The following is a 22,355-nucleotide window of genomic DNA, read 5'->3' as shown; positions in this document are numbered from 1 at the left end:
AATAGATAACGCTGAAATTAAAATTATCAAAAAATCTTCCCTTCTTTTAAATATTTCCATCGAATGATAAATTTAACACAATTTAAATAAATAATTTAATTCGGTATAAAATTAATAATAAAATTGAACGACTATTACTAAAAAGAAAAAAGAAAGAAAAAAATAACCTTTTCTCTAGTCTCGGTCGGTAAAAAATTCACACGATTTCGATCGATTTGGTAAAAAATTCGATACAGCAGTCTCGAGCGTAAAATCCACGTATACCGTTGTTCTCGGTGCATTTCGCATGATACAAGCCACGAGCAGGGGATCCGAGTTGAATGCAAATCGTATGTTTCACGGCGTGAGATATCCATCCAATCTGGAGGGACCCGAGCATCCTGCAAACATGGACGTGAGAAGAATATGCCAACTATTAATCACCGGCTTCGTGTCCATGTATTTTTTGCTTTTTTACGCCGGGATTATAGTTTTTTTCTACATTCTTTGGATAGGATAGACACGTTCTTCGAAATAAAGTGATTTTTTTCAAAATTAAATTTTATTTAAACGAACTGTTTTCGTTGAAAAAAAAAGAAAAATCGATTTTAAAAATGTTTAACTGATGAGAAATTGTGTGAACTCGAAATGGGTATTACATTTTTAGATTTATTTATTATTGTTATCGATAATCATTTGTTTTTCTCTCTCTTTTTTTAATTCTTTACATGTGAAAGGAAACAGAGAATAATTTATTCGATCAAAGAGAGCAGGTATAATTAAAAAAAAAATTATAATTCCATAACAACATCGTTGGATGAAGCTTGTTCAGAAAATCTTTGCTGAAAACGTGAGAACAACACGCCCACTTATAATCCGCTTCTAATTAATTAGCTACTCTCCTGAATAATGCTTATATCGGTACAAGGAATAGGAGGAAATTTAGGCTCAATTGTTTCCTCTCTTACGGTATTCGCAAATTTTTCCTTTGTAATTCTAATAATATGACCAAAATAAAATTTTACAGTTAAACAGAGAAATTAATAATTATTTTAATCCAACTTTATATATTGAGGATTAAATATACGACATGAATATTCTTTTTTATTTTTTTAATTCTTAAAAAAAATAATTAATCACCTGGTATCTAGGTTATTTAATTTGATATACAAAAGAAGAAAGTTTGAAGTATTAATAATCTGATTAAAAAATGATTCGTATATTAAAGTTTATGAATAAAAACAAGAATATATACAAGATTTTTAAATAATAATATATATATTGTTGATATTTATAAAATATTTTTGAAGAATCGATTCTCAAATACAATACAATACAAAAGTTGATATGAAAATATCGTTTGAAGATTGGAATCTTGTTTATTAACTTATAATTACTTTAAGTTTGAAGGTTAGAACAAGATAAATCTATCTTCATCATGCTAACTTCTTGTTCTATCCTCCATCTTACTTCATCCAAATTAAACTTCAATTATTTATAAGTTAATATATAATAAATAATAATCGATATTTTTGTATATCAACTTTTGTTTTGACGTTTAGAATCGATCCTACAAAGGTTTTCTACGAATATACATACATATTAACACCCTGAGAGGCAAGGTTGAGCGCAGGAGAAGCAAGTAAGCAAGCAGGTGAGACGAAGCGAAGCGGTGCTCAGGAAAACAGCATAGAAATAATAGTATAACAACTTCTCTGTTTCGCTCCATAGTCCGCTCACCTGCGACGCTTATACAAGGTGTCGCAAATTCTGCATAATCGCTGCCATTTCAATAGTGAGCTTCACATCGATCTATAGTAATCCAAATATTTAAAATTCTACGAGAAAAAAATTAAGAAAGGTTAGTACTCTATATTTTCCACGATCATTTTTGATTATGTAGAAAAATTATATTCGCTTGAAACAATTTTTTTCTTTTACTTACCATAAATATTTATATTATTCAATTGCAAATGAGACAATTTTTTCTTCTTTTCATTTTCATTTTCACAAAAATTGTTTATATTGATCAATCATGTATACACATGTTTTACTAAAAATTAAATTTGAATGAAATTGTTATCTTTTTTTTTATTTATAAATCAAAAAAGGCTAATCTTTTATACATTATAACATTTAAAAGAATTAATCCTATTAAAATAAAAAATTTTATTTATTTACTATATTAAAAACAACTTTACATTACCTTACATATTAAAAAATCTAATTTTGTATATAACATTTAATCCAAATATGAATTAGTCTCATTAAAATGATTCATATTTCTTATTTTATAATTAAAAACATATATATTCTTGCCTGAAAAATTAATATTCTATTTTAAGATAAAAAATAATTGCATTTAATTAATATTACAGTATACACAATATTTATGTACTTACTGCTATAATTCTATATACTTATTATAATTTAATTCCAGTCACATTAAAATCCCAATTCGATCAAAACAATTGTCTTCATCCTCTATTATCTATTAGTCTAGAGGTAGGCATGATTAAATTCTGATTAATCTTCACTGACGATTATATTATTGTTATCGCCTTTTTTCATGGACATCACAATCTATTTTTTCATTATATTTTTTGTGTCACCCAGTATACGCGTCACAATATACACAACGACGCCACTATAGAGGTTGTTCCGCGCTGTAGTAAGGTAGTGACCGATGCTGTTGGGATTCAGGTGTGCCTCAGACGCTCTTAGTTCTCTGGCGGTAGCCCACGCGAATCGCCACTGCTCTTTCTTTGACAGTGTGTCGTTTACCTCGAGACGATGACGAAAGATCCTGAGTACGCACCGGTCTCCGTTGCGATACACTGGATAAGACCCTTGCCAAGTTTTCCGTCAATTTGACCAAGGTTCGTGAACTTGATTGCAAGTATGACCCAGCAGGTGTTTTTGAGGTTGGAATAGTGAGTTATAAATGTTGTTAAAGATGGGAATTGAAGAACTGTAAACAGTGACAGTTGCTGGTGAACACTTGGTAGGAGCATTAGTGGGAGTATTGGTGCTTTATAGGGTGACTCATAAGAGTATTTGAATATATTATTGCAAGTGTAAGTAGACAGAATTATAAAAATTGTATATATTTTCAAAATAGAATAATTTAACGTTAGAATTGTTAAATCAAATTAACTTGACTAGATTTGTTGTAATTGCTTTTAATAAAATTAATATTAGTTTTTATTTAGTAAGGGATATAATATATAATATAATATAAAATAATATAAGATATAAACATACATATGAAAATTAGTGAAAAGACATATAATAGTTTATTTAATTTATTTTACTATTGAAATAGTTAAATTAAGTCAAATTGATTGGTTTCAGATTGATTTTTATTTTATTCATTATATATTATTTTATCATTGTTATTTGAAAATAACTATTACAATTACACAAGTGCTTTTGGCAAAATTAATATTAGTTTTTATTTAGATAAAAAGATAACTATATGTATCTAATTATTTCTATAATGGTATTTTGATTATATTTGATTGTATTTAGTATTTGATTAGTTATTTCTATACAATACATATATTCAGATACGTATTATAATTAATAGGTTTAATATTAAAAAATTAGCAAAAATATGAAATCACTTGCAACTTTTAACTTGTTAACTTGATTAAGATAAGGAAAAGATAATTATATAATAAATGTATTATATAATTAAATAATAAATATATTGAAAAGAATATGAAATTTAAAGTCTTTATTAAATATTAAATTTTTTGTATTCAAAATGAAAAATATCCTGTTTTTTGAATATTTTATGTATAAATAAAATTTGAAATAGAGTTGGAAATAATGTGTCATAGAATATTCATTATTAGAAGATTTTTATGTATTTATGCAAAAATTTGAATGTATGATATATTCAAAATATAGCATGCATTATGTTATTTGAAGAATGAGATAAATCTCTAATTTCATTGATTGTCTCCAACAAAATTGTGTTTTGTATAAACATTCACAATTTATTATTCTTTGGTACAATTGGTATAATCATATTATGAATAATTCAGAGATTTTATAATTTTATATAATACATATATATATATATATATATACAAAATTTATTAATATATCATTAGTAGATTATGAAAATCTATGTATTTATAAAAATTTAAATGTATAAAAATAATATGAGTCATTCTACTTACTATAAATATAATTTCTTAAAATTTTTTGGATACCATGTAAAATTCATGTATTGAGTCATTATATGTGATAAATATAATTTTTTGAAATTTTTTGGACACCGTATAGGGTTCATACAGAATTGAATTCGATACTCTCGAGTCTTGCAACTTTTACAGTGTCATGTTTCTTTAAAGCTTCTTTTGTTCGGCACTATATGTCTATGTTTCCGTTTTGTGAGGTTAGAAATTGATGTTTAGGAATTTTTAATTCAATCACAAATTTTAATTTGCAAATAAATTGTAAATTGCATTTTTGCATTATTTCAAATATATAATATTATATAATTTATTTAATAATAATAAAACTTATTTCGTAAAGTGAATATGTTAAATTCGAATACGAGAATATAATTAATACAAATCAAATGTAATCTATTATTATTCGCCATAATTAAAAAATAGTGTAAACAATAGATCAGATTTTGAATTAAAACAATTTGATTGTTGTTTAAATTTTTTTTATAAATTAAAATAAAATAATAAAGTACTATTTTACAGTAGTTTTACACTGAATAATTTTCAATATATTTTTATTCAATTTACTTTTTCTACTTATTTATTTACAATTTATTTACATTTTGTTTATGTGTTACTTACAATTTACATTTATTTACTTACAACGTTGAATTTTAAACGAAGAAAACATCGGGATAGGTGACAGTGAACGAGAAACTCATTGGTGGAAATGTAAATGGCCGTTTAAGGTGTTCTCCGCGAATCGCGCGCTAAATTTAGCACTCTACCTCTGCTAAATCGTCCAAGCGTTTATAACGATTCAAAATTTCTTTCATTTTGAATTTTGAAAACGATAAATAAACGTGATAGGAAACGACGAGGTAAATGCAATTAGAGGCTATTTGGACGAGATTAATTTATTCTCACACAGGTAGAAATAATACGTTGAAAACAGCCTACTTTTGGCGAATAAAGAATGGCGTACGTGTTTATATGTTACAATTAATTCCCTCTATCTCCGCATTCCATCTTTTTCCGCTCCGAATTTTGCTAGGTCGGTAAAACTGCAAATTAAGACCAGATCAGATGATCAGATCCTTTACTATTCTCTTTTGATTGTTTCTACGATTTTCATCGTTTGTTCAATTTTTATGCTTACTGTTATCCCCAAAATTTTACTCCGATGATTACAATTTGAACAGAAAGATGGATTTAGTGATTTTTAGTGAATTTTGATTTAAGAAGTTGGAAAGTCGATTCATCCGTCGAATCTTGATGGAATTATGGATTGCATTAATCGGAAGTAATTTATTATGATTATAATTAGAATGAAAAATACTTGAAAAATTTCTATAGTAAATTATCCCTCTCTTTTTCAATCCCTCTTTATTGCACCATATACACGCAATAATAGTGCAGCCATTTATTGTGAGTCATTTTGTCGTGCCTGGATAGTTTAATCGTTAACGAGCAAAATTCGCCAAATGGTTCATTAGTGGTCAAGAGTAAACACGTTTATTATCTTCGTGGAATATTTGCTTAAGATCGTAATTTCGTCGATGCACCTTGCGATAAAACGAGTAAACTTTCAATGAATTCATTATTTTCACTAATTTTCAACATCAATAATATTCCAACTAGCTATTAACAAATAAAAAAAAAAAAGATATTACTATACTATTATCTATTCCATAAATCTTGTATCGTAAATATTTCTTTGCTTTACAATATTAATAAATAAAAAAATTAAACTCTTCCAATTATTTTCTTGCATATTCACACGCTTCGTATTTCGACTTTCAAAATATTCAAGCATTCCTTTTCCAATGTGAAAAATCAAATTTCTACAAATTTTTAAGTTACAATTACAAATAATGAAATAATAATAAACACATAAGATATCTCTCTAAGTTATCGTACTGTCTATATCGCACGATGCATTGGAAAAAAAAGAACATGATCAAGAATTTTCCCTCGACTTTTCAAAAAAAAAAAAAAACTCTTTTCCATCGATCACTCCGATAACATCGAAATCAATAGCGATAATTGTCGCTAATAACGGTCGATAAAATCCCCTTATCTGCTCATTTTTCCCTCCCTCCCCCCGATTTTATCACTGTCTTCTAATCGCACGCGTCGTACGTGTTTTGGGGGGGGGAAAAAAAGGTTCCAGACGAAGAGGCCGATCGCACGCGAGGACCTGTTGTGCCGAGGAGTTGCAAGGTTTCCAAACGTTGCACGTGATTGGCCGGGACGGAAGGCAGCACAGTCCCACGGGAAGCGGTCAACAGGAGCAGCCGTTGGTCGACTACAGGCGGCTGGTGTTCATCAGCTCGGACTCGTCCTCGGGAAGGGAAGAGGACGACGCTGACAGCAGTTGCTCGAGTTCCTCGTTTCTCAACGGTTTGCCGCGCGCAGGCAGCCGCACGCAGTCGTTGGAGGATTGTGACTGGGATTATTTCGAGAGTGGGTCCCTCCCGCTGCCCGCCGGAGTTCCGGTTGCCATAAGCACGAGCAACGTTGGCACGGAGACGAGCGCGGGTCCCCAGGATTGGAGCTGTTGCCCTGGACGCGGGTCCACCGCTTGCCAGGTGAGTTCGACATCTGACCGATTCTGTTGATTAAAAACATCCCGGATTCAATTGATTCGACAATGCATTTTTTAGGAAGCTTGGATGTTGGATGAAAGAATCTATTATCAATTTCGTCGTTGCAAGGTGATTGAAATTTGCGTGGAAGATTTTTTTTTCTTTTTTTTTTAAGAAGTTTGGAAAGTATTGTGAATTTTATTTTAGTTTGAGAAATCATCTTTAAATTTTTGAGACACTTTTTTTGATTTTGTTTGTCACAAATGAGTTGAGTTTAAGAGAGATTAGTTGTTGATTGAAAAATTATGATTCAAAGATTGATAATGAATTTTTTAGGTAGCTTGGATAGTGGATGACGATATTTATTATCTCTATCATCGTATTAAGGTGAAGAAAATTGCATGAAAGATTTTTAGATTTGGATTTTATTTTTTGAGAGAGTTTTTTATTGAAAATTGATTAAGGATTAAAGCGTGTAATTGTAAATATCAAAAAATTTTAATTGTTTTAAATTGCTCGAATTTTTAAATTAATATTTAAATTATTATCTTGGATGTGATTTCATGTCTTAACAAATAAGTTGATTCATTGATATTATTATCTAATTAAAATTGCATGGAAAAATTTTAATTTAAATGAACTTTTAACACAATTTAAATAGCAAATGAAACTACTTTGGGGAAAAAAGAAAATAGAAAAACAGTGTGATAATTAAATAAAGTATTTATACTACTACAGATGTCCAAAATTTAGGAAAGATTGAAATGTAAAAGTTTTTGGATTTATTACAAATCATTTCTTAAATTTTATATCAAATAATCTTATAAATTTCTCTTGCATTTTCTTGTCTATCTCTTATCAATATCACGCTGTAATCTGTATCTATATATATTACGTAATTTTTATCATCATTGTAAAAATTTAATATTTTTCTTGCAAATGAATCACTACTGATCACACACTGATCATTTATACAATTACACATTATGTTATAACTTTTGAAAATAAAATTGAATTGAATTACTTGTTGTAATAAAAAGACAATAATATCAAGATACTCTTGCCAAATTTATAAATATTTCCATATTTAAACATTTATCTTATTTTCACAAATAAAAAGATCAAGAAACTTTACAAAAATCTTCCATAATAATTTATTAAAATGATGTTTCAATTCAACATTTGTTCAACATTTATCACATTTATTTTATTTTCATAAATAAAAAAATCAAGAAACTTTAAAAAATCTTCCATAATAATTTATTAAAATAATGTTTCAAGAAAATGTTTCAAGAAACTTTACAAAAATCTTCCAAAATAATTTATTAAAGTGATATTTCAATTCAACATCTGTTCTATTTATCACATTTATTTTATTTTCACAAATAAAAAATCAAGAAACTTCACAAAAATCTTTCATAATAATTTATTAAGATGATATTTCAATTCAACACCTGTTCTACATGTAAATATTACATGTAGAATGTAAATATTATATGACAATTTCAATTAATAGTAGTAAATAATGTGTAAATATTACATGTAAATATTTTACACATTTTAAACATTACTATTATTAATTGAAATTGTTTATTTCCACATTTAAATATTTATCACATTTATTTTATTTTCACAAATAAAAAAAAAAATCAAGAAACTTCACAAAAATCTTCCATAATAATTTATTAAGATAATATTTAAATTCAAAACTTGTTTTACATTTATCACATTTATCTTATTTTCACAAATAAAAAAAAAAATCAAGAAACTTCACAAAAATCTTCCATAATAATTTATTAAGATAATATTTCAATTCAAAACTTGTTTTACATTTATCACATTTATCTTATTTTCACAAATAAAAAAAATATCAAGAAACTTTACAAAAATCTTCCATAATAATAATTTATTAAGATGATGTTTCAATTCAACACCTATTCTACATTTATATATATAATACTTTACTATTAATTGAAACTGTTTATTTCTGTTTAAACATTTATCACATTTATCTTATTTTCACAAATAAAAAAAAAATCAAGAAACTTCACAAAAATCTTCTACAATAATTTATTAAGATAATGTTTCAAGAAACTTTACAAAAATCTTCCATAATAATTTATTAAGATGATGTTTCAATTCAACATTTGTTGAATTGTTGTTCTACATTTAAATACTTTACCACTAATTGAAACTGTTTGTCTCAACAAAAACCTAGTAATATTCTAATATTCAATTCTAACTTCTCATCATTCCCCTTTCCAGGCCTGTGGAGGTTCCCGGGGAGCGAACGTGTTACCAGTGCCGGTACCAATTCCAGTTCCAGTCCCGTATCCGGTCCCAGTTCCGGCATCTCTGTGGACCAGCGACTTTGCAGCAGCCGCATCCTCCATGATAAGTCGCAGCGGGGATGCCCACTCAGAGCCAGGAACACTGAGGTTGAGAGGCGACCCAGCTGCGCCCTGGTTCGCCTGGCATCCACGATTCAACCAACCATTGCACGGTTCCAGACTCGATCCAAGGTTGACCAACGTCTTCGACCCTGCTACCCTTGGCTCCTTCGCGCCCGACCAAGTCCTGTACTCGACCATCGAGCCGTCCTCCATACCGACCACCGAACAACTCCGTCAACGAATGACCAACCTGCGCGTCGATCGAGACGAGAACGACGACGATGCTGGGAACGCGAAGGGGACGAGGAGGCAGGAGGCCGCTTTGCTGGACGTTTCTAACGTTGAGTCGTTGAAAGTCGTCGACCAATTGTCCACCGATGTACAGGCGATAAACAAGGATAAGTTGGACGAGTCGAAGAAGATGGGAAGCGATGACGATGAGGCGGAGGAAGGGAAGGAGGACGAGGAACCACCGCCTACCTGTCAAGATTCCGTGGCTTTCGAGAACAGAAGGCAAGGGCAGAGGATGTACGAGGATTCTGGCAGCTCCTCCGGCCGTTCCTCGGCGGACAGCAGCGACTTGGAGGACGATTCCTCGTCCCACAGGTTCTCCAGGGTGTTCGTCGTGAACGACGATTCGCTCACGAGCGACAACGACATCGAGGACAACGGAGACGAGGACGAGGACTCTGATTCCGCCGCCGAGGACGGGATCACTTTGAAGAGAGTGACGGCTCTCCCCGACGAAGAGCCCGTGGTCCTCCAGTACGTTAGATTCTTCAACGAGGACGCGAATTTTGAGAATGGAGGGGAGGAGAAGAGGCGAAAGGATGACAGCTTGGAGATGAACGATAAGTCTGCACGAGAGGGAAACGTTAACGAGAAACGTAGATCCCGAGGCAGGAAGCATAATTTAGAGGCGAACGATAAGAGGATTTCTTTGTCGTTGCAGCAACGAGAGATGCCCGAGGAGATGTACATAGCCAGCGACAACGATTGTTCGGAGAGTCAGATCGAGTTAAAGTCTATAAAGAGTTTGGATCCCGACAGCATAGAACCTGTTATACTCGATAACCCGAATGTTGTGGAAAATAACCTAAAAATCGAGACGACAGAGTCCAACGATGAGAATAATTTGGACAATCAAACGCAATTGTCATCCACCGATACCTGGGACTCTAACATAATTCCAGACTCGTTGGAAGTATCCGCGCAAGAAATTGTGAACGAGGAGAGAGAAGATCGTATTAATTTCGAAACGATAATCGGTAATTCTAAGATGACAACGGAACATTCTTTAGGATGCGACAGTTTCACAAGCAACGAAACAAACACCACGGGCAGCGAGATAAGCAGCGACGAGCTTCACGAGTACGAGGTAACCTCAAACTTTTTCGAGCGCAACGACGATTTACTGTCGCGATTGAACAAAAGTAACGAAGAGAGGTCGTCGTGGTCGCGTGAACGGCACGAAGGCAGCAGCGACAAGAGTTGCGAGGAATCGAACGGCGCGAGATGGAGGGAGCAATTGTTGTCGCGATTCGAGGTTGAGCAGCAATCTCCGTTGGAGATTATCGATGCCATCGATAACGCGGAGGATGACGGATCGAGACGCGAGGCCGAAGATGGCGCGACGACGGGAGACGAGAGCGCGTCACAGTCGAAGAGAATCGAAACAACGGCGGGGGACAAGATGGAGGAAGAGACGTTGAACGCAGGTAAAGCGGGCAATGCGCATGACAGCACGGTGAGAGGCGAGTGTCAGGTGGTAGGAGAAGTTGGAGGTGGAGGTGGTGAAGGTGGTAGTGGTGATGGTGGTGGTGGTGGTTGTGGCGGCGCGGAGGAGGGGATAGAAGGGGTTTCGACACGGTTTCTCTCAGTCGAGCGACGCCCGTCCATTGGAAAGGAGAATGGATCCCCCGCTTCGACCAAGGATTCGCTCAACATCAGAGACAACGGCCCCGCTCATCAGTGCTCGCCAGCTACGGCAAACAACAAGTACAGAAGCCTCGTGATGATCACCCAGGAAGCGTCTTACCAACCCGTGAGCGTGATCACCTCGGACACGACAACGTTGCTGCAGCCGGATGAAGTGCGCCAGGCCGGCCAGGGCCTGGCTGGCTACTTCCAGCTGGCGTTGGAGGCCGTCTCGGAGCAGCCGCATCGCAAGAACGGCCAGGGGCCGAGGAAACCGTTGATGGTGAAGCGTTTACCCAGCGTAGCCGCGAATCATTCCGAGACGGAGGTGGACAGCGGGTTGAGTGTCGGCAGTGCTAGTGAGAGCGACGATGTCTCGGTGAAAAATTCGACGAAGATCAACGGAAGGCAGGCGGAGAGCCACGAGGAGCAACGTTTGGCGAACAACGAGCACGGTGCGAGGACACGTGTCTCCTCCCAGTCCAGTGACGAGAATTCTCCGGGTGGTGGGGTGGTGATCCTGGAGGAAGGGTTGGCCGACGATGACTCGTGGGTGGAGGAGGTCTCTCACGACGAGGACGAGCCCGGTGCGACGACCGCCACCGAGGAGAGCTCCGAGGACGAGGCGAACAACCTCGGGGACAGGGAAGAGGAGCTTCGCGGCTATCACAGACAGGCCATAGACTTCACCTTGCACACCATAGTGGAGGAGTCTTGCGAGGAGAGCGAGGCGGAGCCGAGCCTGGCCGCCGGCACCCCGTCCAAGAAGCAGAGGCCGCCGTCCGCCTCCGAGCTGGAGAAGTACTTCTTCTTCGGCCTCGGCGGCGACGGGAACAACTCGAGCATGGGCTCGCGCGAGGTGGACAGCCTGTCGGAGACTTCGTCCATCTACTCGGAGGGTTTGGAGTCGCTTGGACAGGACGAGGCGCCGGGAGGGGGCCAGGGCCAGAGCCAGGAGAGGTCGTCCAGGGGGGATCCCGGGGATGGGTTTTTGAATTCGTCCAGACTGGAGAAATACTTTTTGTCCGAGTTTCTAGGCTTCGACCAGGACAGGAGGGATTCGGACGGCTCCGTGGGGAGCGATTCCGAAGGGAGGCCGAGTCCCGAGGCGCAGAGGAGGAAGAAGCTGGTCCGAGCGAGGGGCACAGGCAGGTCGCACAGCTCCTCCCTGGACAACCTGCTCGCCCTCGCCTCTCAGAGCTCGCAGAACCTGAGCTCGCAGAACTCTCTTCAAGACTTGAGTTTGAACCAGGATTCCCAAGAGACGCAATCGGAAGGCTCGTCCACGGAAACGGATGGGGCGGACGACGGCGGTCAAACGGCGGCGTTTGGGACGGATGGACAATTTGACACCGTGAAACGGAAGAAGAAGAAGCCTAGAAATCTGGGCACGCAGAGCCCCCGCGTCCCGGACGATAGGAACAAAACCCCGGAGCCTAACCGAGAAATGGCGTTGGTTGGAGAGGTAGTGATGGAGAACGACGGGGAAGCTGTTAACTCGGAGGACTCGGAAGACAGGGCGAGAACCCCTCAACCGGAATGCGTTTTGTCCTCTTCCTCCTCCCCGTCGACCGCGAACAACACTCTAACGTCAACCTCGCTCGCCGATTCTTCCAGGAACGTGCAGATCAGCTCGCCAGAATCTTTGAACTACAATCAAAGGTCGAAGCAGCAGTCGAGGGATTCGGGATTCGTGGGCAGTTGCGACGATCTTCTTCAACATCAGAAGTTGCCAGAGGATGGCCAACCTGCTGGTTCCGAGATCGGCCAAGAGGGTGGGAAAGATCGGTCCAACGGCGAGGAGAGGGAGAACGGTGAGGACGCGGGTCAAATTTCCAACGAGGGTAACTCTGGAGGGATGGAGAAAGTGATCAAAGTGGATCATCATTTGAGCCACGCGTTGCCTCACTTGCCGAACGCTTCCCTGTCGAGGAAGGACAGCTTCAACAATTGGTCGAGCGACGAGGAGACGAACTTGATGATGTCCAAGATGAGACAGTTCTTCAAAACCATGGTGGCCAATTCGAACGGGCAGAATCAAAATGGGAATGCAAATTCGAGCGCTGCTTCGCCAGCGCCCAGCCCCAGGTTAACGGGGTACGCGTCCAAGGCGAGATTGTGCTCGCAGAATCGTACGAAGCCGCCTCAACTGGTGTATTTTGAAAACGAATTGACCAGATTAATGAAAACGGTGCCGGGAATTCGGGACGAGCAAGTGAGGGAAATAGTGGAATACCTTAGCTCGGAAGACACGTGGTCAGATTCGTACGACAGTTCGGATTACACTAGTTCTGACTTGGAAGGGGCAGCAGGTGGGCGGAGATCGGCGTTGCAGGAACAGATCTCGCAGAGTTGTCAACAAATTATCAGCAAATTCGACACTACGTCGGGTGACAATCTGTTGGACAAAGAGAGAGAGGATAAAACTGTGCCAACTCCAGGTGGGGGAGGAGTTCAGCCACCCTGTTTAGGGAGAGATACCGCGTTTGTGTATCAGAAGCTCGTTCAGAGTTTCACGAAGATGGCAGGCGATGGGGTTAGCTCTGACGCCAATTCGACGCCGCACAGCAGTCCACCGTTGATAGCTAAAGTGATGCATCACATAGGCAGCAGATTGGTCGCTTTGATGCACGAAGTCTCCGAGGGTGGGCCAGCAAGCGTGCAGCACCACTCCACCAGTTGGAGGCGTTATTCTCAACATCACAGAACACCCTCCTCAGCCTCTACCACCGAGGACGATGATTCCACCTCGGACTCTACCAATGCACCTTCCTCGACGCATCTGCAGTTACCCAGGTCAAAATCTCACGATCCTTTGCTGTTGATCAACAGCCATCCAGCTGCCTCCGCTGGACAAGAGGGAGAGGAACGAGAGGCCAGTGATTACGAGAGGTTCTCTTGGAGAGGAAGCTTTGAATCAGCGCTAATGGCTGCTGATTCCAGGACGAAATTGAGCCTTTTGGCTTGTTCTGGAGACAGTGTCGGTGCTAGTGCTAGTGCTAATGCCTTGGCAATGGCAGCTAAGAGAAGAAGTGCTGGAGATTTGTTGTTCAATCCCAAAAGCTTCTCAAGAGAACAATTGGACAGAGTTAGGAGCTGTGGTTCCATCGGGGGTGGAAGTGGTGGTGCTGCCAGTGCTGGATCAGTGGAGGAAAGGATCTGGAGTAATAGAAGAAGATCGTCTGTTCCTGATGCTAACACAAGGGGGGAATCTGGTAAGTTTTTCTATTTGAATTTCTTCTATTGTAAATTTTTAACTTTTCAATATTTTGAAATGAAAGAATGAAATGAAATTGTTTAAAACAAATCTAAGTATTTTTGAAATACAAATATAAATTAAAAAAACAAATTAAAAATGGTTTGGTAAACAGAATTCTATTCAATGTGAAAAGTATATATCAACTTGAACTTTAGAATACATTTGTGATACTCTTACGATTCTTAACATTTCAAATGAAGACAAACAACATTACACAAGTGTGACATAATATAGTATACTTTTGACGATGAATAGAGGAGTATTTAATAAATTGTTTCATAATCGTAAATTCTTATGTAATACTTTAAAATAAACATAAAGTTCCTATACATATATATGTAGATTTCTTTTGAAGAGTTAAGAAATATGCAATTATGCTAATGACATAATAGAAATAATTTCTTTTCTGATTTTATCTATTATTTTGAAGCAATCTATTTCAAGATTAAATCTCTTTTAACCACTTATATTGTTAATTCTGTTTTCACTTCCATTTCCAACATTTTCTTTTTCATTCTTTCTTTGTTTACATTTTAACTTTTTTTAAATATCTTTTTTGTGCCTAATATCAGTCTATTATAAAAAATAAAACTGATGTAAGTGCGAGTTGAATTGTACATCGCATAATGAATGACGTGGATGCAACATGGATGAAGAATAATTGAGCTGAGCGAATGTTTAGAGTATTGATTGCGAGTGAAAATAATTCTGAGAATATAAATGAGGATTGGAATGTATGATATCACATGAAGATTTATCTGCACACGAAAAGAATATATCTTTAAGAATATAACAAGAATATCAATTGTTTTTATCTTAAATTTTTTTAATATTGAATAAAGTTTCTAATATAGAATACTTAAAGTAATAAATTTGTGATTGTGAATACCTTGAAATCATTAGATTCTATACAGCATATTTATACTTGGAATTCCAAATTTTATTGAAAACTCAAAAGAATATTTTTTGGATCATCTAGAATTAAAATATAAAATATTAGTTTACATGAAATCCACAATTCAAAATTTAAGAAAAATCAATTGAATCGTTATTTTTAATTTATACATACCGCCAAACGTCAATCAAATAAAAATGCAAATCAATATATTAACAGATACGTCTACAGGTGACGAGGACACCGAAGACGAGCTCGAATACAGCGGTGAATCTCGAGCAACGACTCTTCCACGCGGAATGCAATCCGCCATCACCGCCGCTACCAATTCTTTACCACGTTTACCAGCATCCACCGCGCCTTCCGGTTTAACGACGACGTCATCAACCACGCCATCAACGACGATGCACAAAGCGCACAGCGTCTATCATTTTCTGCCTCAACATTCTGGCGTGAAATCGGCCAGATATCGCCCTCCAGGATTCGCGAGGAACAGCAACGTTCCTGGTGTACTGGGAGGACCGAAACGTGCGGTCAGTGCTCCGGGATTACAAGTGTCGGGATCTCAGTCTTCGAATGGAAAACGTGACAATTCGAGGTCAAGAAGGCAGCAGACTATGTCTCTCACGCCTGGTAAGTCTTCTCTCAAGTTTTCTTTGTTATGCATATTTCTTTTAAATTATATGTGCATTAATATTCAAAATATATATATATATTTGTATTTATAATCCTCTTCTGTCTTTTGTGTATGAGCATGATGATTAAAAGGAAAAGAATTATAAAAAAAACGTACAGATCATTAGAAAACTCCTTAATGAATATGCAATCATATATCTGAGTGATTGAAGAAAAATCTGCAAACAGGAAAAGTAACGTGAATCCGTGCTCTATAAAGTTGATGCTAATTTGTATTTAAACATACTCTGATGGAAAAGCATATTATATCTTACCGGGACGAGTTAATTAAGATTGATCTGCATTTAAAGTGAAAATCTATTTACACAGTATTCATGGATGAAAGATAGGTTGATAAGCGTGTTATAAATAAAGATGCGATGGTTTTTTATTGAGAAATTTTAAGAATCTTTGAAAGAACTTTTCAAAGAAAATCTTTGGCACGTTTGTGATTCAAAATTCTCCTAGAAAAAAAAAAAAAAATAATAATTTAAAAGAATTTTATATAGTGATATAAATTTATTCTTAAAATTTTTTTTTATTATTAAATTTCTTAAATTTGTTTTGAATTTAATAGAAATAAATATAAGTGAATGCACTTTGAAAAGATTATGATATGAAATAAAAGTTAATTTCATAAAAGTTTCATAAAAATTTTTTTACAAGTAAATTATGAAATAATTTTATTCCTGCAATTTGCATTCAGAGAAGAATTACATTATATGATTTGTGTTAATACTCTTTTTAGTTACTCAATCATTCGTGATTTCGCTGATTAATCAACAATCTCTCATTTTCGTTTCCACGTTTGATCAACACGATTAATTGCGAAACGTAAACTGAAATAAAGTTACGAAAGTTCTCGATCCTGAAGAATTTTCTACAATAACTATTTCTATATATATATATATATTCAAAACAAAATGATTGTCAATTTTTATCGAATTAAAAATTGAAATAATTATCGTAAAAATATATTTATTATTATTGTTATAGATTAAGATCAACATAAATTAATATTTGTTTACTTGAAATAATAATATTCGTTTTTATTTTTTCGTGCACAACGAAAAAAGTATACGATTTCATTGAAAGAAGTAAAGCTAACCTCAAAATATAACAGAAATTTAAAATTACGCAACTTTTATATTTATCATTTTTTCACTAAACATTTCACAATTTAAAACTTATTTGAGATATGCAAATTACATGAATCACTTGCTATAAATAGAATAAAGTAAACAAAAGTATTTGTTTTAACTTATCGAAATGAATATTTAACACATTTTTTTCATTGTTTACTAAGTTTTCATGCAGTTTGAAGTCGAATCCAACAATTACAATAAGTTAATATCACTAAGAAACTGAGACAATTAGAAAGTAGAAAAAAAATTAACCATCAATATTTAAAAGAAAAAGGCAATATCCAGAGAGAAATCCAACAGTACGCATACGCGAGACACAACGTTACCGATCGATTGTCGTACTATGGTTCGGAACGAGATGGAGATGGAAGAGGAAAGAAAAGCGGAAAAAGAAGGGAAATCTTGATAAAACAGTTACACCTGTTACACTCGAGTAAATAATTTAAAACGTCATCATTTACAAATAGCGTTCTACTTATCGCCATGACTCTTGAAATCGAGTGTCACAGATCGAATTTTACGAAAGTTACTCTCGCGAGAAAAATAATCGATTTTCGATTTTCATAATATCGATGAATTTTTTTAATAATTATATATAATCAATTTTTCTAATCATCTATTGTTTTTAATTTAATTTATTTGATTTAATATTCTTTTTTATTTTATTTAGTATTATTCGACGAATTTTAATTTTGATCAAATTAATTTCGCACGAGGAAGAATCGATTTTTAATTTTCGATAGCGATTGTTTGCAGTTGATTAACAAGATCGATCTTTATAATCGACTTTTCCAAGTATCTATTGTTAATTTATAGACTTTTTTGGCCAACTTTTCTGAAAATATTCTTTTTTATTTCATTTATCAGTGATATTATAGTGATATTATTTCAGTTTTAATATTTGTGATATATAAGTATATAATATACTATAAAGAAATTTTTAATTTTAATACATGATAAATAATATATCGTATACTTAACCTTTAAAAATTAATTTTATAACAATCGTAACCTTTAAAATTTAATTTTTTTATAATATTTAAAATTTTTAATCTTCCGTGATGATATTTAAATCTCGTAACTCATAACTTATAATTCTAACTTTTAAATGTTACTCGAATGTTGATTTATTCTAAATCATTAAAAAATTAATTAGATTTTTCGGAACTCTAATCAAAATTCTCTAAAAGAAACAGAACATATATAATAATAATTTAATATATATATATTAATTATTTTCCTCTTATCTTTTGTCACAAATTTTCCTAACCTAACCTAACAAAACCAATGCTTCCAATTCCAGATCTACAAACTGCCACAACGTTATGATAGACATTTCACTGCATTATGCGCGTTTGCATTCCAATGAAACGATAGTAAAAAAATTTTATGGTATTTACAACACTGCTCAGTTTAAGCTCGAATGGGAAGAAATATCGTAGAGTGCTGCAAACTTCCGCCGCTTTCAATTCAGCTCGAATCACGCGAATCAATGATTCGTGGGCCCATTTCTGTGGCAAACTCGTGAAATTTGCTCCAGATTCGTGTCACGTACCGCAGAAATTGTTTCATAGCCACGTTTGAAGTAAGTTAGTGATTGAAGAATTGATTTTGTCGTTAGAATTAGTTAAAAGTATAATGGATTAATTGATTGACTTCGAATTTTTGTAAGTTTATATTATAAAGGATATTTTATATATATTTATAAAACATTTTTAGAGAATTGATTTTAGAAACGATGGTAACAGAGACAGAACTATTACATTCTATCTCCTTTTTGTTTTATTTAATGCAAATTGAATTTGAACATCAAAGAGAAAATTAAGAAATATATATAAGTCTATTTAAATGATTCATTTCCAAAGGGAGTGTTAAATATCTTATCCTAATTCTAAGTAGAAAATATTGAAAAATTGTTTTTTATTTTTGAAAATTGTAATTCTTATAAAATTACTATTTCAATAACTTTGGTATTTCTGTCATAAGAAGAATGGCAAAAAATTTTGATTAAGTGATATATGTAGGATTTTGAATCAACTTTATTTTTGGACAGTCGTTGGTGCATTGATCGTTTCCTCTTTAAAACATGGCATGGGTTGATTTTTATGGGGGATGAAAAGGAAGAAGAGAGGTCCTTCACTCCACAGACCGATGATATTATTTTCACTGCCACTCCCCGTTGCATTCGTGGCTCGTGTGGATCAATAAGAGAACCGAGAAGACCACTGTGATTCGAAACTCTTTAATTAATTACTGATTACAGAGGGAGATAAGAGAAATTAATTAAGGAAGGAAAATAAGAATAATAAACTGTTTAATTAGAATGAAGGTAAATATTTTAAATTTTATTTCATCATAATAAATGATACAGTTTTATTAATTTTATAATAACATGTATATAAGAAATATGCTTTGATGAAAAAAATTGTTAAAGAATATAATAATATATAATAATAATTCTATGAGTACAAGAAAACTATATTCAAGATCTATTAGGAGTTTCTTACCAAAAGAAAAATTGTTGTTGAAAAGTAATTTAATTAAAAACAATGATTTACAATAACACGTTATATCAATTCATGTAAAAAGTTGCACAAGGAGGAAATTCTTATTGAAAGAAACAATTAACGAGCCAGCAAAAAGCAAAGTTTTAGAAGAAGTTTTAAAAGTTGTAGCAAAACGAGTTCCTTTTTACCCCACTTCTTTTTCTACCAGACATGGAAGAGTGGAAATTAATCTCATGCCATTGCTTTTTACACGAGGAATTGTTGCAAGAGAATCTATTTTCTGAAGCAAACACAAGACAATACACTTTCTCGAAACCAACCATTCTCGTGGCCGTGTGTATATGAAACTTTAAAGGTATATATAAATTGTTTCAACTTGTGGAAACGATCACCTTTCTTCAGTCCAGCCGTTGCATTTTCGTTGGAAAAAAAAAAAAATAATGATAATACTCGTATCTTATCAGAAACGTGTTTGCAATTCGTTACATAATATTCCGTTTCAAATTAGAAAATTAAAATTGTTAACAATTCGTAGGATGCAATTTACAGATTTTCCTTTTAAATTACAAATATTTATTCTCGAAATAATAAAATTTTACTTCGTACATAACGTTTGAATAGGGGAATTTAGCATGGGTTAAAAGTGACGTAATATAAGTGTTTTCAATAATGGATGGATGGATAGTCCATCAAAATTTTTGTACTCTTATAGAAAAGGATTGAGAACCACGGGTACAGAGTATAAATTAGTTGCTACACGTATTTTAAATAAAGCATTAGTGTTGCCAAATAAAGCACAGTGTTCTAACTTGGGTGCCCGTTTAAGGCACAGATACAAGAAATTGGATCTAAAATTAGATTTCAAATACAATGCCATAAATTATTTCTCTGACTATTTATCTGAACAACATTTTAAACTTTGATCCTTAATAGTCCTTGGATCCATTATCTTTCTTGATTTTCAAGTTAATTTATTTATCTTTTACAACATTGACTATTACAAATTTAAATTTCAAATATTCTGTGCATTATATTACAACTGATATCTTATTTTGAATTTTTATGAGAATAAAAATTATACATTTTATATATTTTAGTTCAATAGTTGAATAAAGAAAGATGTATTACGTTTTTATTTTTTAAATTATATAGAAATAATAGAAAATATGGAATTAATTCAAAAAATTTTACGATCCATCATTGTGATTCGCATAAAATTTAATGAAGCGTGAATACTGAACGGTATTAGGCATTTAAAGTTCTACGGTTAAAAGATTCAGTATAAAAGGAGTAATTTTTGCCGATCTGAATAATAAGTTTTAAATAAGTCGATTGGAAAATGGAAGAATCGGAAATTTCAATTTCTTACCTCAACAATTTATTTGATTGATTCACTTTTCTTCATTTCCAGTATTCTGGAGAGAAGAATAACGTCAAATTTAATTTTAACGAGTCAGTGAAATTTTGATGAGATTTCTATTAAGATTGAAATTGGATCTCTAAGATATGATTTAGTTATAATTTTATTATTAGTATTGATTTTATAAGTAACAATAAATACATTAAATTGAAATCTGTGTTAAAAACTAAAATGAATGGATTAATTCTTCATTGTTCAGCTGTTTAGGTCTAATTAAATTCTACTGGAAAATTAATTCATTTTCCATTTCTTTTTCAATTACTTTCAAATCTATCCTACATCTTCATCCAAATATAAATTTCTTCACTTTAACACTATTCACATATTTGTTGTACCCTTCATTCACTGATTATTTATTCAATTATTTATATTATTTATTTGAATTTTCAATAGAAATTTTACTTATAAGTATATATACAGAAATACATGATAATCTTTTTAATTTCATATCAACATATATTTCATATTTTCCAGTCACTTATTTTCACTTAATTTGTCACACTTTCTTAAAATCATTATCATTTGCACGAAAAGTTTATTAACTATGCTAAAAAGAGAACTTATTCCTCCAAGTTCACTCACCTTCCCATTATCTAATCTTTGACATTTACCTCTTTTCATGAATATCTACATTATAAATGTTTAATTTCTTTATTTTGTTTTTTAAACTATCTTTAAAAAACTGACATGTCTGCCTGCTAGAGAAAACTACATTCTCATCCTTGTAATTATTCGCTTAAAATTAACAACAGTTACATCGCGTAGCACAATTAATAAAATTGTGCTAGTCAAGAAAAGAGCAAGGAATACATTGGTAAAGATACGTTCCTCCGCACGCTTAAATGTGATCAGTTTCACTGTAAAGGTAATTAAACACAACGGTTAAATAGAAATTAAGTTTCTGTAACATCACTTCCTGGCATATTCTTCTGCTCTACTAATTTGTCGGCAAGATGGTGGCGAACAATACAATTTCACTTTGTACGCCAGAGTTGCAGGACATTTTATTTTATCAGATCATTGTTACAAAATTATTCGAGAAAGAATAAGATGGAAATGAAAACATTTTCTAATTAACAGAAATATCGCGAGCAATCATTTTCATCGATGAAACAATAATACAAATTGAACATTTTTTGATAATTTTTTGAGAGAGAGGAAAAAATCAGGGATAAAAGAAATTAACAACAAACAATTTATTATAAGGAATTTCTATTTCTATTTTAAAAAATAATTTTGCTATTTTTTTTTGTCATTGTAATAAATTATAATAAATTATAAATAATATACATTTTTTTTGTAAATACAGGAGATTAGAATTTTATATTTTATTGAATTATTCATAAAGTTAGTGTTTTTTTCCTTAAAAAGACTATACTTTATATTTTCAATT

General features: G+C 33.8%; 1 protein-coding gene, 2 long non-coding RNA genes and 1 other non-coding gene across 14 annotated transcripts in view; 1 reads left to right on the top strand and 3 right to left on the bottom strand.

Moving 5' to 3' along the window:
- LOC408337 overlaps positions 1 to 22,355 on the top strand; it is a 55,731-nt gene that overhangs the window by 21,125 nt on the left and 12,251 nt on the right. For 7 of the 11 annotated variants that reach the window (XM_026443573.1, XM_026443574.1, XM_026443577.1 and 4 more), the window contains 5 exons: positions 6,330 to 6,754; positions 6,830 to 6,880; positions 7,088 to 7,138; positions 9,017 to 14,276; positions 15,435 to 15,848. In XM_026443573.1, coding sequence (XP_026299358.1) covers positions 6,330 to 6,754; positions 6,830 to 6,880; positions 7,088 to 7,138; positions 9,017 to 14,276; positions 15,435 to 15,848 — 6,201 coding nt within the window. The remainder of the gene's footprint in view (positions 1 to 6,329; positions 6,755 to 6,829; positions 6,881 to 7,087; positions 7,139 to 9,016; positions 14,277 to 15,434; positions 15,849 to 22,355) is intronic. The other 4 variants (XM_006558545.3, XM_006558544.3, XM_026443570.1 and 1 more) reach the window with 3 other exon arrangements.
- LOC107965169 lies at positions 293 to 3,056 on the bottom strand. The gene is made up of 4 exons (XR_001704748.2): positions 2,186 to 3,056; positions 1,925 to 2,032; positions 1,579 to 1,817; positions 293 to 380 (listed from the first exon to the last, which is right to left on the bottom strand). It is a non-coding gene; the product is annotated as an uncharacterized LOC107965169 (long non-coding RNA).
- Positions 8,228 to 8,352, bottom strand: Mir3767 (microRNA 3767). The gene is given in 1 exon segment (NR_039461.1): positions 8,228 to 8,352. It is a non-coding gene; the product is annotated as a microRNA 3767 (primary transcript).
- LOC107965168 lies at positions 15,615 to 17,606 on the bottom strand. Its single transcript, XR_003305545.1, has 3 exons — positions 17,288 to 17,606; positions 16,166 to 16,354; positions 15,615 to 16,069 (listed from the first exon to the last, which is right to left on the bottom strand). It is a non-coding gene; the product is annotated as an uncharacterized LOC107965168 (long non-coding RNA).

The sequence above is a fragment of the Apis mellifera genome, linkage group LG11 (genome assembly GCF_003254395.2).
Source record: "Apis mellifera strain DH4 linkage group LG11, Amel_HAv3.1, whole genome shotgun sequence".
Classification (NCBI taxonomy): Eukaryota; Metazoa; Arthropoda; class Insecta; order Hymenoptera; family Apidae; genus Apis; species Apis mellifera.
Note: the sequence above shows the minus strand (reverse complement) of the source record. Positions and strands in the feature narration are given on the sequence as shown.